Source organism: Taudactylus pleione, unplaced genomic scaffold, assembly GCF_031769625.1.
Source record: "Taudactylus pleione unplaced genomic scaffold, aTauple2 ptg000036l, whole genome shotgun sequence".
In the NCBI taxonomy this organism is placed as follows: Eukaryota; Metazoa; Chordata; class Amphibia; order Anura; family Myobatrachidae; genus Taudactylus; species Taudactylus pleione.
Window position 1 is genome coordinate 8,571,199 of NW_028284438.1, and position 17,234 is coordinate 8,588,432.

The following is a 17,234-nucleotide window of genomic DNA, read 5'->3' on the forward strand; positions in this document are numbered from 1 at the left end:
AGAGATTTAGAGGTTCCAACTGTGTTCACTTCACAAGGAAGATCACCCAGATAGAGGGGCCCATTTATTAAGGATCGCATTTTGCAATGCGATCAGGGCATGCAGTACCGCCTATGATCGCATTGCAAAATGCGATCATACCGGCCGAATGTATGACCCGGCACATGCAGGGAGACGGACTCCGAAAAGAGCCCGTCCCTGCGATGTGGCCGGAGGGCATTCCGGGCTACTACGCATGCGCAGTCCCGAGGACTGCACATGAGTGGCGCCCATTGCCGGCGGAGGGATCTGGGAGATCCCTCCGCCGGCTGAAATGCGGTAAGTGCCCATAGGACACAGCGGCTAACGCTATCTTCAGATGGCGTTATCTGCTGGGTTCAATATCGGGAATGCTTCGCATTCCCGATGTTGATACATTTAGCAGCATCGCATCCCCCATAGAAACCTATGGGGGAGGCGGCTGCCGGCGGCAATGGAGGGATCGCAGCAGGTATCGGAGATACCTGCTGCGGTCCCTCCTTTATACATTCGGGGGATACTTAGTATTTGAGGTAAACCCCCGAAAACAGGTGTTTTCGGGGAATTTACCTCAAATGCACTTTGATAAATGGGCCCCTTAACTACTTACAGCTGGTGAAAAGGAACCAATGGTGACTGCAGGCGTCTTAATTTCCATCTGAAGGGTGGAGTGGAGATATCTGGAGCTCCCGTTATATGCTTTTACCATTACTCCTAATCTGGAGTTTCCAAGGTACAGATACACACAACACTTTTAGGAGGATTGTATATGCACCTATTTTGAAGGCTCATATGTTTTCTGGATATTTGGGATTATTCCCTAATGTAAAGCGTATGATTTTTCTTTTAGAACATACTACACACTTTCCTTTTTTTCTCTCTCTCTTTGAACTGATTAATCGTTATACAATAGAAGACTTTCACCAATAGGAAGAATCCATTTGATATACAGAGACAGCATTCATTTGAACAAGGATATTGAAGAGGAGACTTTTTTTTACTTCAAAACACCATAAGAAAAATTGTGGAAAAAGATAGGACTCATTTATTTTTACAAGTATCATAGAGATTCACTGTGAATTTTGAGCATCCATAGCGCCTGTATATGTTTTATTGTTTTCTTATATTTATTGTCTTCCATACAGTAGGGGTACTGTTTTATAAACAGAATAGGCTGCAGGTGGAAAGGTCGCCAACACATTCAGTATGTTTCGCAGTCCTGGCGTTTCCAGCTCAGAAACATTGCCAGGATCAGACTTGCTCATCCCAGATGCAACCAAGACACTCATCCACTCACTGGTCATCTTCAGATTGGACTACTGTAAAATCCTCCTATCTGGCCTCCATGTCTCCACTCCAATCTGTCCTCAATGCTGCGGCCCGGCTCATCTTCCTCACATACACTACATCTGCCTCCCCTCTCCTACGAGCCCTACATAGTCTTACCTTCCCCTTCAGAACCCAATTCAAGCTTCTCACACTTGCTTACAAAGCTCTGACCCAATCCTCTCCTATTTACATCTCTCACCTCATCTCCCTTTGCACTCCTGCCAGCCCACTTCGCTCCACAAATGAACACTGCCTCTCCTGCCAACTTCCTCCCACTCCGCATCCAAGACTTCTGTGCAGATACCTACCTCAGGAACTCTCTCCCTCTCAGACTCTCTACAAAACTTCAAACGGACTCTCAAGTCCCACTTCACCAAAGCCCTCCAGCTCTCATCCTAACCCCCTGCTCCATGCTCCTTGCCCACTGTCTCCCCATCTGTGTCACCCCTGTCTGCCTCTCCCCTTTAAAATGTAAGCTCTCAAGAGCAAGGCGCTCTTCATGTGCTTTTCCTTTCATTACTTATACTATCATATGCTCCATACTGTCTATGCACGTGGTAAAAGAGGTAGACAAATGGTCGACAATGTATAGGTCGACACAAATATGGTCGACTTTTTATATTTTAAGCCTAATCCTAACCCTCCCCCTAATCATTTCCCTGGTGCCTAACCCAAACGCTCCTCCAAGCGCCTAAACCTAACCCTCCCTCTAGTGCCTTACTCTAACCTTAATAATATTGAAATAACATTTTTTAAATAAGCCGTAAACTTTTTTGTGCCGAGCATTTGAACCTGTTGACCTTTTGTCCCCGACTACCTATTGCCTGTCGACCATTTGATGTCAACCTATACCTCGTCAGCCTTTCATCCGTATACTACTGCCTACAATGGCACCTAACGGTGTCTGCCGGCTTTACTTAAGTATTAATACCACTGATGAAGCAATGTTGATAAACCATTTCCTTAACTTGCAATGTTTTGTAGTATACTGTAAGTCACTTGTTTATTGTCTTGTTCAACCTGTTTATGAACTTATAAAGGTGCTGTGGACTCCTTGTGGTGCCATATAAAGGATAATTATAATAGAACTAATAGAAATATACAGTAGACAGTTAAGAAGTGATAAAGCTATATTTAAATGTGACAGGCTACTTATACTAAAGCACATCAAGTCTTCAGATCTAGTGGTAATTAGATTTACCATTCCCATCTGTATGACATAATTAACTTAAATATAAATTAGTTTATTTGATCTCCTCTACTCTCCATCATTCACCACTTGAAACAGAATATAAAAATTTAAATCTATAAAATTTTGCTGGGTGTATTGCATGATGTCCCCTTTAATCTATGTGGCACAATATGCCAGCATCACCATACAGAAAAGCAGTAATCATTATACAAATTTGCTGGTCACCTGATTATTCCTGTGAAAAAGCAGCCCCAACAGATTTCACAAATAGATTATACTTAATCAAATGATAAAATTCTTAGGGTCTAGAGGGTGGTGGCGAACCCTGGCACTCCAGCTGCTGTGGGACTACATTACCAGCATGCACTGCCAGAGTTTTGCTATTAGGGAATGCTAAAACTGTGGCAGAGCATGCTGGGATATGTAGTCCCACAGCAGCTGGAGTGCCAGGGTTCGCCACCACTGGGACTCTAGACTAAATAAAAATTACTAAAAATTATTATTTGAAAAAATACTTATTTCTAACAATTTTTTTATAATCAGATTTGTTGCTAATTTACTTATATAGAGCCAAACACATTTCACAGCAATGTATACCAGTATGTGACAGTGCGGACATAAACATACTAACTTGTATTTACTACTGGCACAAGGGTTAAAGAGGGCCCAGCACAGAAGTGCTCCCTCTTAAAGAACTCTTCCAACTAAATAATCCATTATACTCTACATTTTACTTTCATCATTACTTAATATGCAACCGAACGACCAAGGTGATTTTACATGGCTTACATTTTAGTCTATTGCACATAAAGTACAAAATATTCACATATTATAATAAATGATGGGATATGTCAGGGGTAGGCAACCTGCAGCACTCCAACTGCTGTGGAACTATACCTACCAGCATTCTCTGCCACAGTTTTGAGGTTAGGGCATTTGAAAACTGTGACAGGGCAAGCTGGGATGTATAATTCCACAGCAGCTGGAGTGCCACAGGTTGCCCTCCCCTGGGATATGTTATACATTTGCTTTACGCAAATCTAATTTGCATTACTGCTCTTATTCTGTGGTTACTAACCTGTATCAACACATTGTCAATAGCCATCTGGACCTCTAGGATGAGGCTGTAACTGGCATCATCCTTATTTAGTGTAAACTTGTCATTGATACTGAACACGGGCACTGCTGAGACCGCGGTGGTAGACTGGGAGGAATGCTGGTACCTTTCCCGCTCCTGAACAACCTTGAACTGCAACTGTTCCAACTCAGCCCTGAGTATATATGTACAGGTTTTATGCCATAGGTTAGAACATGTTACAATGTTTTTTGCTCTAGAGCAGAGGTTCCCAAACGTGGTCCTCAAGGCTCCCCAACAGTTCAGGGTTTAGAGATATCCATGGCTAAGCACAGGTGGTTAAATCAAATTGACAGGTACTAATTAAATCACCTGCGCTAAACCATGGATATCTCTAAAACCTGAATTGTTGGGGAGCCTTGAGGACCTCGTTTGGGAACCTCTACTCTAGAGTATTATAATTGTGTCAAATAAGATGAAAATATTGATTAGAACAGACCTCAGAGAAGCGATTTTAGTCTGCATTTCTTGGCTCATCTTTATCTTCTCACCAGAACCAGCCTCCCTGTGCACCGGCTCAGTAGTGAGTCCAGTCACCCATCCTGAGACACAGAAGTGGTGAGTACGACGTTAATGTTCTCATCACACTGCTAAGAGTTTGAACTACCATAAAACCATTTTAATAGCGCTAAAGCTTTTACTACATTACCATAACCAAATAATAGGGTTTTTTTTTCTACCGTGTTCTCGGTTTCACTGGGAATAACTTTTCTATTCTTTTAGCTTATACAAGTGAAGTTTTCTGGACACATAGGTCCTTCTTTTGACATCTCAATGGAATATATATATATACAATTAGTTTCTAGACAATGCATAGGGAAAAATTAGCAAAAATCGTAAAACAATATACACAATTCCAGAAGGCCTTCAAAACAGCTTCAGTGGGGGAATCAAGGTCCATTTTTAAATATTTATATTATGTGGAATCCAGACATGTGCAGAAAGAATATGAAGCATATGTCCCCCGCATCACTGCAGCAATATATTAGCGTAACATCACTATTTGCTCTAAGGGGTAAATTTACTAAAGTGAGAGTTTTTAGAAGCGAGTTTAAAAAGTAATGTTGCCCATAGCAACCAATCAGATTCTACTTAACATTTAACTAGCACCTTCTGGAAGATAATAGCTAGAATCAGATTGGTTGCTATGGGCAACATCACTTTTTAAACTCTCTTCTAAAAACTCTCACTTTAGTAAACTTACCCCTAACAGTCACTGCAGCAGAGCTGGATCAGCTTTCCCCTATCCAGAGGCCCAAAGACATCAGAATTATATCAATGGATTTACATAACAACCATAATGCAGAAAGTACAGTATGCTTCTGCACTGGGCTACACCATTTAAATAACCTGGTTCTAGCACTGAGTATGGCCTCTCGCTAATCACTTGTCCAAGGAACAGTACAAAATATCAGAGTAATCGATAATGCAGAAAATAAAGTTGTTCTCTAAGCCAGTGGTTCTCAAACTCGGTCCTCAGGACCCCACACAGTTCACTTTTTGCAGGTCACCCAGCAGGTGCACAGGTGTATTTATTAGTCACTGACACATTTTAAAAGATCCACAGGTGCAGCTAACAGTTTCACTAGTAATTATGTGAGGAGACCTGCAAAACATGCACTGTTTGGGGTCCTGAGGATTGAGTTTGAGAACCTATGCTCTAAGCCATGTTTATTATAGTTTTAAGGCTGGGTGCACACTAGACTAGACGATATGTCGTCCGATCCGAACATGTCAGCAACATCGTCTAGTGTGTACCCTCAATGTCACTGACAATGTGCGCTCCCACATGCAGGTCCGACGGGCGACAGTCAGCAAGGGCCATGCTGCCGCTCCCGACATCGGCAAGTGTGTATGCACTTGCCGATGTTAGCATTAGTGTTAGCTCGGCTGGCTATACATCATTAAATGTGTACCCAGCTTTAACACCCTATTTGAGCACAATTGGATTTTGCACTAAGTTTTATGAAACCCAGGCAGAGAGGATTTGACTAACCAGAATATGTGGACAGTATGATCTCATCATAACCTTCCTTCCATACACAGCCTCCCTGGATGGATGTTATGCTTTCTGTCAAAGCCTATTAGAAAACAAAAAACACACACAACACCAATCTTTTAATAACGTTCATTTAAAATGTGTATTAGTAGTAGCTGTCAATAACACACACAAAGCAGAGAAAAGCTGCTAAAGACATTAACATAAGGGGAGATGTATCAAGTCTTCTAAAGAGTGGAGAAATGGATAATTGGGGAAGCTCCCCATAACAACCAACCAGAATCTAGCTAGCACTTATCAATTACATTCTATAAAATTGTAGGTAGAAGCTGATTAGTTGCTTTGGGAAACTTCCCCACATATATGCAATGTATTTATATCAACCTAAGACATTGTTAAGTGAGTGCTCAGGACTCCGAAAACAGATGTGGCCACATACATCTAACCTCCGTACACAAGTCACGTTACACATAACACGTGAGCTCCGAGTGACTCGGTAGTGCCAAGCGTTTTCTCGTGCAACTTTTACCCTTAAAATGCATTTTATTTGCAAAGCGATGAGAATTGGAAGCTTATATCTGCATGTGAAATGCTACGTTACAGTATCAGTGGCTGTGACACTAACGTAGCATTTCACATGCAGATACACCCACAGACACACACAGAATATAGGCATGCCGCATATCATTTTAATCAGCAGAAGTTGCCCGTGTGCCCTATTTGCATCACTTTGTGAATAAGACACATTTTACATGGAAAAAGTTGCAGTAAAAGACCAAAGTCTCTTCACAGCTTGGCGCGACTAGAAGTGCTGTTTAAGGCGCAAGGAGGCTAGATGTATGTGGACACATCTGTATATTGTAGAGTGGAATGGGCTTGTGCCTCTTAATATAGCCATACCAGACTACCAGTAACAGCAAAGGGGTCCTGACATCATGGTCACCACTGGACAGCCCATTACAATGCTACGTAGAGTGTGACCAGCATTTGTTAAATACTCGGTGTTATCATCTTGGAGGGAGAGCTCATGGATTGGACTCATACAAGAATTTTCAGTGGGTAAAACAGGATAACATATAAATTTGCCATAACTGAGACAGATATGTCTCCTCCCATTTCCTGATACATACAATTTCCATGTAAGAGTTTATTGGCAATATGATGACATGTAGACTGCAAAGTGAAATGATAATTTGCCACTAGAGGATATCCTGAGGCGGTAATCCTGTCACTATAACAGGGGCTCATGTTAATGAGAAGGAATTAGCCATTATGCTGACAAATGATTGGAAGAACCTTCCTACAAGGTCACACCATAGTGGTACAATGTAGTTTTAACATGTATCTTTTTCATGGTATCTCAGGTGAATCAAGGTTTTAATTGCATGTAAATCCCCTCAGTGAATCCCTTCTGCGTTACCATCCACAACAACTGGGCAATAAGAACAGGACATGTTTAATAGGCTGTAACATCACCTACTACACTGAATATGCATATGTGCCCAGTTCATTCAGTTCCAAACTTTCAAAGCAAAGAGGCAGTTTTATCTTGTACAGTCATTGCAGAAAGTGATTTCTAATCTGAGTACACACTATGCATCGATACATTGCGCCGAATGTGCACACTGCACAATGCAGTGTACGACGGTGTGCTGTGTTGTTCCATGCTGCATTTAGCAGCATGGCATTGTTCATCGTATCATCCCATCTACTGTGCATAGTGCGTACCCAGCTGAACAGCCAAGAGACTAACAAGCTCTATTTAGTTATAAGAAAGTTAATTGATAGCACCAAGTTGCCACAGCTGTTCAGTGTACAAGTGCTCATCGGTTCATGCAAATGGAATTGCTTAATTATTTGTAGATATAAATAGCTATCCCTCTGTCTTTGCAGATTCTAGTGTGAAACATTATAATAAACGGTCACCTTCCTGGTACAGCGGATTACAAAGCTGACTCGCAGCACTATGGCTTCTATTTTGACCAAAGCACTATTTGGTGGGTATTAATAACCGGTAGTGAAATAACATGCTTTTAAGTTAAACAGCTTCCTCTGTATATTGATATTAAGATAGAAAAAATTGTCTAAAGCTGGTCTCTCTCATAGCTATCACATGATATTCCTCATAGTCCTCCTCCCTAAAAGCCCTGGTAGACTGAGTACTTACTTCTCATCCTCCCTAAAAGCCCTGGTAGACTGAGTACTTACTCTACTTCTGGTTGACCCTGATTGTACATTACTTGCATCAACTGTAAGCTCAGGTGGTTATGCACCTATATAAACAATTGTGCTCATATATGGATTTTATGGAACCAGGTCCACTGATGAAAAGGATATCATACAAAATCAGAACATAACTACAACTACTGACTTACATGTTCAAAACGCAGTATGGGTTCATTTGCACTGTCAAAGCCATATACCTCTACCATCCCATCATCCCGACCAATCAGCAAGTCCTGCACGCCATCTCCCACAATGTCAAAGTTATCAATGCACAAGACGCCTAGTAATGCACACAACCAGATAAATAGATTAGGGATCTACACAGCGTTAGTTTTATCTCTGTATATTGAGAATAAAGACACAGGTGATAACTACATAAAATCCATGTCGCTGAGTCATACAAACCTCCTCTTTTCTTCTCATTTAATATTTCCCATTTGGGCACAGGTGAATCTCTTGCTATGTGAATTAGTCCGATCTTTCCATCTGATGTTCCATACAAAAGCTCTTCTCCGCTCTCACCTAGTTATAGAAAGAGTCAGTACTTAATTTCACAGTCAGTCACGTGGATTTTTAGAATGCTGCATGTTTCTAGCTTGTACAGTGTTCTCTCCAGCCTGTTTCTGCGGGCGCATCGCCCGGCAGAAACAGCCAGTCGCCCGGCACTTTTCCCCACCGACCCCCGCTGAGGAACGCTGGCCTCTGAAGTGAACGGAGGCTAAAGCAGCCTTCGATCGCTTCAGAGGCCAGCGTTCCCAGTGATGCACTGCACGGGTGACGTAGTGAGCCTGCCCCGCGCGCCTGCTGGATCTAGTTAGATCCAGTCAGCGCGAGGCAGCGGGAACGGCCATGGCCATCAAGTAAAGGTAAGTGCTGGGCTGGTGCTGGGGCTAGGACCAGTCTGGGGGCACTGCATAAGGGACACGATTAAACCTGGGGGCACTGCATAAGGGGCCAGCCTGGGGGCACTGCATAAGGGACACTATTAAACCTGGGGGCACTGCATAAGGGGCCAGCCTGGGGGCACTGCATATGGGATACTATTAAACCTGGGGGCACTGCATAAGGGGCCAGCCTTGGGGCACTGCATAAGGGACACTATTAAACCTGGGGGCACTGCATAAGGGGCTAGCCTGGGGGCACTACATAGGGGCGCTACTTCAGCCAGGGGGCAATGCATAAGGGCAAAGTTAAACTACAGGGGGCAATGCATAAAGGGGAAAACTACAGGGGGCACTGCATAATGGGCACTTTTGACTGAGAACCAGTGGGGGAGCAGCCTGAGACCTACCGGGCTGGATTGGTAAGGGAGATACCCCTTTTCCCGGCACACGCATAATTGTGAAGGCCCCCACCCGGCTGGAAAAAATTTCTGGGTAGAACACTGTGGTAAAACATGGCATTCTAAAACATCTCTCAAACATCAGAAGTCCGCGTCACAAAAAGGATAAACTACAGTACCACAAAATTATCTGATTTAATTATAATGAAAAAAACAAAGAAAAAACAATAACAAATACATAATCATATTAGGAACTAATACAACTCAATACATAATTCCATACATAACCAATTAATGTATCAATAAAAGTGAATTTCATGGAATTCATAATAACTTATTATTTTGATTGTATTAATTGCAGGCTTGGCTTTGTTAAAGAGGAATTTTGGAACTCACCATCTAATAAATTTCTCTGAACCAGCCGGTGGACACTGATGTGGAGGACTCTAAGTAGGCACTTCTGCAAATTAAACATGTTTGCTGCCATCTCCCCCCACCCCATCTTGGATTTCAGTTTATAACTGACCAAACCCATAGGAGAATTCCGAATAAAACACTCAAATTAGAAAGCACACTCCAATAAATAAAGTGAAAACTTAGAGTGAAAGAAGGGGTAGGTACGCCGTGTCCCCCAAATGGATTCAGAGAAATGGATTTAATGGGGAGTTCCAAAAATCACCTTTTCTCTATCTAATCTGGGGGACTCTGATATACCTTGGGGACGTTCCAGAGGCTGTACAGCCCAATAGGTAGACCATATGAAGCCACCCTGGAAGCACTTACTGAACAGGATAGCAAAGCAGAAAGTGAATAGGCATAGGAGCCACTTTTGAAAGTAGCCCCAACTAAAAAAAAAAAAAAAAAAAAAGTAAAAAGAAATACAATAAAAATTAAAAAAGCAAACTGCTGCATTAGCAGCGAGAAATATGTGCCCTACTACATGGGTACTTATATAAAACTGAAATCAAAGATAGTGGAGGGATGTAGATGGCAGCGCCCTCTACACCTCAAGGTAAATCAGTGTTCCCAAATTAGAAGATAGAGAAATATATATTTTGAAATATAACTGCTGCTAGATAAAACTATATTAGTTTTGATTGACAGGAATTACAGGGCACAGCAGCACCTGTATGTAATAAAGGATGCATGTTGTGCAAACCCCACCTTACCTAAAGGCAGATGTCGGTTCTGTCTATTTTTATATTGTACATGAAAGTTACACATTTTAGCATATACGTGGACAATGAAAGACATTAAGAAGGAAACTTACACTACTTTGTAGGTCTGGTTTGGATAGACTCATTTCTACTATTGATTTACTACAACAGAAGGTAGCAAACAAAACATTTTTTTAAATTATATGACCCAGCAATAATTATTTTGGGGTGAGCGTTCGGGAGTGGGGCCCCCGGAGTTGTTCTGGCTGGACCTTTTTCAGGGCATCACCACTTAATTCACATAGAATATTTTTATCATTTTTCTAATTGTTTGTTTATTATTTATGTTGTTTTAATTCTTTCACATTTCATTAATACTTATTGATTAATCCTTACACATCTATCCTTTACACTTCACTATCACCTTTTTTCCCCTTTTCGTGTGATGCCCTAGGGATGGTCCTTGGCTGGAATTTTTTTGGGGTACCTTGCTTCTCGGACATGAATCCCTTAATGTTAGGGACGCAAGTATAGAGGAGCCTTGACGATTCGCCTGGTGCTTATTCATATATTTGCAAATGTATGTAACTAATACCTCTGAATCTCTATTATCATGTAGGATTTAAGTATTTTTTGTTGATTTTGCTACAGTGTGCTGGAGAGCAAATCCCTTTTTTCTGTGTACAACAGAAGGTAGCCAGAAAAATACTCGCCTCCATTTCCACCATTCAAGGCCAGCGCAGAAGGTGCACCAGGAACTTCGACTTCATACATTAAATCAGAGCCCTTCAAGAAAAAAATAACAACCTAAACACTAATAAAACAGACACCATCAGCATTATTATGCTGCAGCATGATTAACAAACAGTTTTAGCTGGACCAAATGGTCATACTACAATCCAAAGAATACAAGCACACATTCTAACTGCACATATCGGACAGGCACATCACTGTACCAGGATGTATATGAGGTGTAAGATAAGCACCTGATAAACGAGAATCTGATTAAATTATTTTCCACTTTCATTTTTTATAGCTTCCCTGTCTATTTGGTACCAAAGCCAAGGCACGTCATGTAGTAAGTCCGGGTGGCCCTGTAATTTGGAAACCTTTGCTGGACGTAATATTCCCAATTTTTGGGAAAAGTATTTATATAGTCATTGGGAATATTATGTACTTGGGGGAAGTGATCTCTGCCACTATTTGGTCATCACCAGAACCAGAAGTATGTGCATTTCATGACACAGGTTTCCTCATTCAAAAGATCCCAGAGGATCTCAGAAGGGGTCATCCCAGCTCATAATGCCAGAATGGGTAAAGAAAAAAAAAACAGTCACTGGTCTTCCCAGGAGTAATTCTCCCAAAACAAAATAAAAAATATTCTAAGAGTAATGACTAAGGAACTGTCAAGACTCTTTGACCACCAGATCAGAGAGGTACTACATCTGCCTAGCATCAGCCAAGACTCCACAAACTTCTCCCCTAACAATCCTATAGGACAGGAGAAAACCATAACTAACATTCTCAATCTTAAAAGGGTAAACAACTCCAACACATTAAAGAGGCAATACACAGAGAAACAGTTAATGGTTTAATCTCCTTCATGTTTATTTCAATTCACTACATTCAGTCCTACGGAGATGAGGGGAAGGAAGAAAGACTTAGGGGTATATTTATAAAAAAGTGTGGAGATATTGCCCATAGCAATCAATCAGATTCTACTTAACATTTATCTAGCACCTTATAGATGATAATAGCTAGAATCTGATTGGTTGCTATGGGCAATATCTCCAATTCTAAAAACCCACATTTTAGTAAATATACCCCATAGTCTGACTCTTTTGATGAGACAAAAAAATCCTAATAACTTTGGACTGTTAACGTTATAAATCATTAAAAAACAATGTTAATCAAGGTTTCTAATATATAGCAATGTTTCACAGCATTAATATAATAAGGTTTTTTTCATTAAAACAGTAATGCAAAAAAACCTGGTGTAAAAAAAAAAACACACACACCACATTTTTCTTTTAAAATGATTTTTCCTCCAACCCTGTTACCTGCATTGTACAGTACCAGAGCTATCTGCTGTGGAAGACTAAGGTGTATATTTACTAAAGTGCGGGTTTTTAGAAGTGGAGATGTTGCCCATAGCAACCAATCAGATTTTAGCTATTATCTTCTAGAAGGTGCTAGATAAATGTTAAATAGAATCTGAGTGGTTGCTATGGGCAACATCTCCACTTCTGAAAACCAGCACTTTAGTAAATATACCCCTAAGGATCCACATTTTACCACATTGTTATAATCTGTTTTATATAACCGATCTATTGAAACTTATCAAAACTAACACACAGGGCGAAAAATTGTATCATTCACAGCAATTAGGAGGTTTTGTTTTATTTTTTCAAAACTGTACTAGTAAAGTGACATTTAGAATGAGATTGGCTGAGAGCACCTTTTTCTGTACAGAAAAACTCCAAAAACGTACCCATCGTATTTTCCACACATAAAAATGTCATACCTCTAATATACGAAGCACTCTATCCTGGCATGCTAATATCGGAGTGATACGCTCCACCTTCTCCACTGGTAGGCAAAGGACGTCACTAATTTTATCCCCTGATAAATAGTAGTGTTGGTCTTTGCAATCACAGTAATGGTTGTAGATGTAACTTGCACACAAGAAAAGATCAGATCCAGATACATGCCTGGGAAGGAATACAGTTTGAACTATACATTAACTTTTAAAAATGTACAGAGTTTTGCATTTGTTATTTTTATATTCTTTTAAAGCAAATATTGCATTTCATATGTCATCGTGGTTTAAAATCTGACCAGGGGGTTTTATTGTACATATCATTTTGGTTGCTTTGTGTATATCACGGATGGGCAACTGTCAGTACAGATTTGTTGCAAAACTTTATCTCAAGCCGACTTACATCAGGGCAGATGGAGCTCGACATGAGCTGGCAAGACAAAGGGTTGCAGATCCTTGCATTAGATGCCCATAAGCCATTAGTATAACTAAATTGTCACAGTACTAAAAATAAACAGATCAAATAATGGTAAATATATCAATTGTACTAGTGAAATGATGAGAAAAGACACAAGTGTCTTGATCATATTACTAATATTTTATAAAAGATATTTAAATGTTTTTGGTTTAAAATCTTATTTGGTACTGTGTCTTAGCATGCTGAGGGACCAATTTATCAAAAACGGGTGTTTTTCGCAGAATATCCACAAATAATTAGTAACCCTGCAATATATTATAGAGGTCCCACCATTTCCGACAGCAGCCGCAGCCCCTATAGTATTCTTTGGGGTATGTGATGCTCTGGTATGCGAAGGTTTCCAGAGCTTGGACCCCGCAGCTATCACCACCTAAAGATTGCGTTGTGCTGCTGTAGCCTATGGGCTACACATTGCAAAATTTGAGAGGCTTCTGGAGGAACACTCTACAGCAATAGCCGCTGCGCATGTGTGGTCTGTAGACCACGCATGCACAGGAGCCCGACACAGAAGTAAATAGACGGTTGCTTTCATCCAAGCACCTCACATTAACAGGCTTCTTTTGGAGTACCTGTCCCAGCCAGGGGCATTTTGACACATGCCGGTGCTAAGATCACATCTTGCAATACAATCATGGGTGCTAATAATGCGCACAGATCGCACTGGAAATGCGATTTTTGATAAATTGGCCCCTATGACACATGAATTAACATTATAATGCTGGGCAAGATAGGTCTCAGAGAACAGAGACAACAGTTAAAAATGTCTTACATAGCTCTGATGCTTTCTGTTAGGTTTGTTTCAAATGATAGAAACTGCTTCCCTCTCTTTGTAAAACCCCGGACTTCAGATCCGGAAGCCACAAAAATCTTCTCCTGTACTGTTCCAAGTGCACCTCCGAGTTCCAACCGTGTGATCTTCTGTCCTGGCAAGGTCTTGAAAATTGGCTGGAGAGAAATACTGAGAGTGGAACAGAGCTTCTCATAAAACTAAGAACAAGTGTTACACTAATAAGTACTACAAAATCCTTACCACTGCCTCACTTTTCTTGATGCCAAAGCATGTAACAACTCCATCTTGATCTCCAACCACCACCTATAGAAAATCAATATCAGTTTTTTATAGCAGCATTATCATTAACAGTGTATAGTTAATGTTGAAACATAACCTTGCAATGTGAACACATATTTTTGATAATAAATGGCAATCTATGTTTAAAAGCATGAACCAATTTTTTTTTCTTTTTTAATTATAGGGTCATTTTAAGAAAATCCCCACCAAACTTGCATTAGGCATTCTGTGGGTAAGCTTATCTTGGTTTGGGGAAACATGCATTCTGTGTGTATCATCTGCACAAATACATTTTTAGGCATGTGACCATATCACAACTAATTCTGTATAATAAGAGCTATAATAGAGAAAATTACTTATTTTGTAATTGATGTATGCCTTGCTGAGTAAAATAAAAAGCATGTCTGTGAGATACTAGTTTCTGATTACTGATGGTTAATTGGCTCCTGGCAAAAATAATCCTAGTTGTGTATGTGTGTCTCCATGCGGTAGGGAATATAGATAGTAAGCTCCACTGGGATAGAATATATATGCACTATATAAAACAAAATATATTATTATTAATAATAATAATAATAATAATAATAATGATGTAGGGCAACTAAAATGTAATTTTACCTTGTATACGTGTTTGGTCATAGAACTTTATGTACAGTAAACAGAAACGCTACAGTACAATACAAAAAGAGGAATACAAAATAAAAACAGATATTATACAACATAAAAAAGGTCCAATACCTTTTGAGTTGCTCTTCGTCCAGATGCTGGGAGCAATCTCATTGTTTTTTGGGAGGTGACACCTACCTGGAGGAACACACAATAGTACACAGTGTTAAAATGTCATGGGCTTCATCAGTCACCGTAGAAGTGTCAGTGTAGCGACATCGGACTCCATATACCAATCACACTGAATGTACAGCACACAATGCCTTGGTTTTAGTGCCCTCGTTGCACACTAACACTCTGCTTTCAGGGAGACACATCCACAAACTTAGTTGTAGTTCCAATTTAGGAGGATGGACTAGTCTGAAGACACCCGGTGTACAAAGTGTAAACATTACACAAAATCATATATCCTCCTACTACTTTATTGCCATCACTTTCATTATGAACAGATCTTACTGCGCTAAACACTGTAAATATGATGGTCTACTAATAATATAAATATGGTTTGCTATCTGTGAATTGAACAGGAGGCTTATAACCATAAAAAATGAGAATATTTAATGAGACATATCAAAAAAAACATATAAAAACCCACATACATGAAAACAACAACATAAACCACATGCAGATGATGAATGGATTGAGTGTCAAACAACCTGGATCAGGTATAATGTGATAAATAAGGGATACTTGACTAAAAAAGTTACTACTGTAACAATAGGCTGAGGTTGCACAACACAGACTGTCTATAAAATGTAGCTGTCACTGTTACTGCAACACTGTTGCTACAGGCGATAGTGAAAGTCCCACGGACAAGTGAGTAGAGCAGCCAACCTCCGCTGCTGTATGTAATTCACTACTGGCGTCCTAGTGTGACACAATAGTCCGCACTTGCAATGGTAAATTTTGTGAGAGGATAGTAAGTATACATTTAAGCATGCTATATCATCATATACTATAACATCAATAAGAGTGCAAGATTTTGAGATGGTGCGTGATGTGGCGAGGGACAGTCTGTCGCCGCCTTGCATCACGGACCCATCTCGAATATCTATCTATTGGCCTTATTATGGGTAGGATTATATAGATCATATTGGAAGTACTTTTTGTATTTATCCCTTTATTTATTGATATAATCATATATATCTATTTTTTATTATATTTTTGTATATACAGGTTGAGTCTCCCATATCCAAAATGCTTGGGACCAAGTGTATTTTGGATATCGGAATATTCCGTATTTTGGAATAATTGCACACCATATTGAAATGTCTTAGAAATAGGGCCCAAATCTAAACACAGAAAGCATTTATGATTCATATACACCTTATACACACGGCCTGCAGGTCATTTTATACAATATATTCAATAATTTTGTGGCTCAAAGTTTGTGTAGATACATGAAATTCATTTATATGTCATATACACCTTATACACACAGCCTATAGGTCATTTTATACTTTAGTTTAATAATTTTGTGCATTAAACAAAGTTTGTGTACATTGAACCATCAAAAATCAAAGGTTTCACTATCTCAGTCATGCTAAAAATATTCCGTATTTCGGAATATTCCGTATTTCGGAATATTCCGTATTTCGGAATATTTGGATATGGGAGACAACCTGTATACATATTCACATGTTCCTTATACAACCAAATGGATGCCAAAGGAGCAAGATTAAGGAATACACTTTTATCCTATGTCCTTTTGTTAAAATGTCATGTATCTATATATTTAGTGGTGTCAGCCTAGAATCATAGGAGCACTTATGCTTAGATATTATTAGGACAGATATTTATTCTCTTGTCCTATAAACCTTCTCTGTATCTTATTTGTTTAGTATATGGTTTTAACTATATATGAGTATGCGCACCATATATACTATTATTAATGAAGTATTATAAACAGGAGGCTTATTTATATTAAACATTTTTTTCATGTTTTATTTATATGCATTAACACAATTTTTTATTATGTTTAATTATTATATATCTATATTTTCATTGATGTTGTTTCATATTAATCTATTACAATATTATATTTTTGTTTTCATTTATATATATATATATATATTATTTTTTTTATATTTATTTTTATTATTTATTATATTTTTTTATTTTTATTTTCTCACATTTCCAATACT

At 39.5% G+C, this 17,234-nt stretch overlaps 1 protein-coding gene across 3 annotated transcripts in view; it reads right to left on the reverse strand.

Annotated features, from left to right (window-relative positions):
- Positions 1–17,234, reverse strand: part of BBS7 (Bardet-Biedl syndrome 7) — a 67,941-nt gene that overhangs the window by 33,384 nt on the left and 17,323 nt on the right. For all 3 annotated transcript variants that reach the window (XM_088452256.1, XM_088452255.1, XM_088452257.1), the window contains exons 4-13: positions 15,163–15,228; positions 14,386–14,448; positions 14,125–14,300; positions 12,863–13,049; positions 11,052–11,124; positions 8,305–8,421; positions 8,049–8,179; positions 5,671–5,755; positions 4,114–4,216; positions 3,618–3,810 (exon numbers count right to left, since the gene is read on the reverse strand). In XM_088452256.1, the coding sequence (XP_088308382.1) occupies positions 3,618–3,810; positions 4,114–4,216; positions 5,671–5,755; positions 8,049–8,179; positions 8,305–8,421; positions 11,052–11,124; positions 12,863–13,049; positions 14,125–14,300; positions 14,386–14,448; positions 15,163–15,228 (1,194 nt within the window). The remainder of the gene's footprint in view (positions 1–3,617; positions 3,811–4,113; positions 4,217–5,670; positions 5,756–8,048; positions 8,180–8,304; positions 8,422–11,051; positions 11,125–12,862; positions 13,050–14,124; positions 14,301–14,385; positions 14,449–15,162; positions 15,229–17,234) is intronic.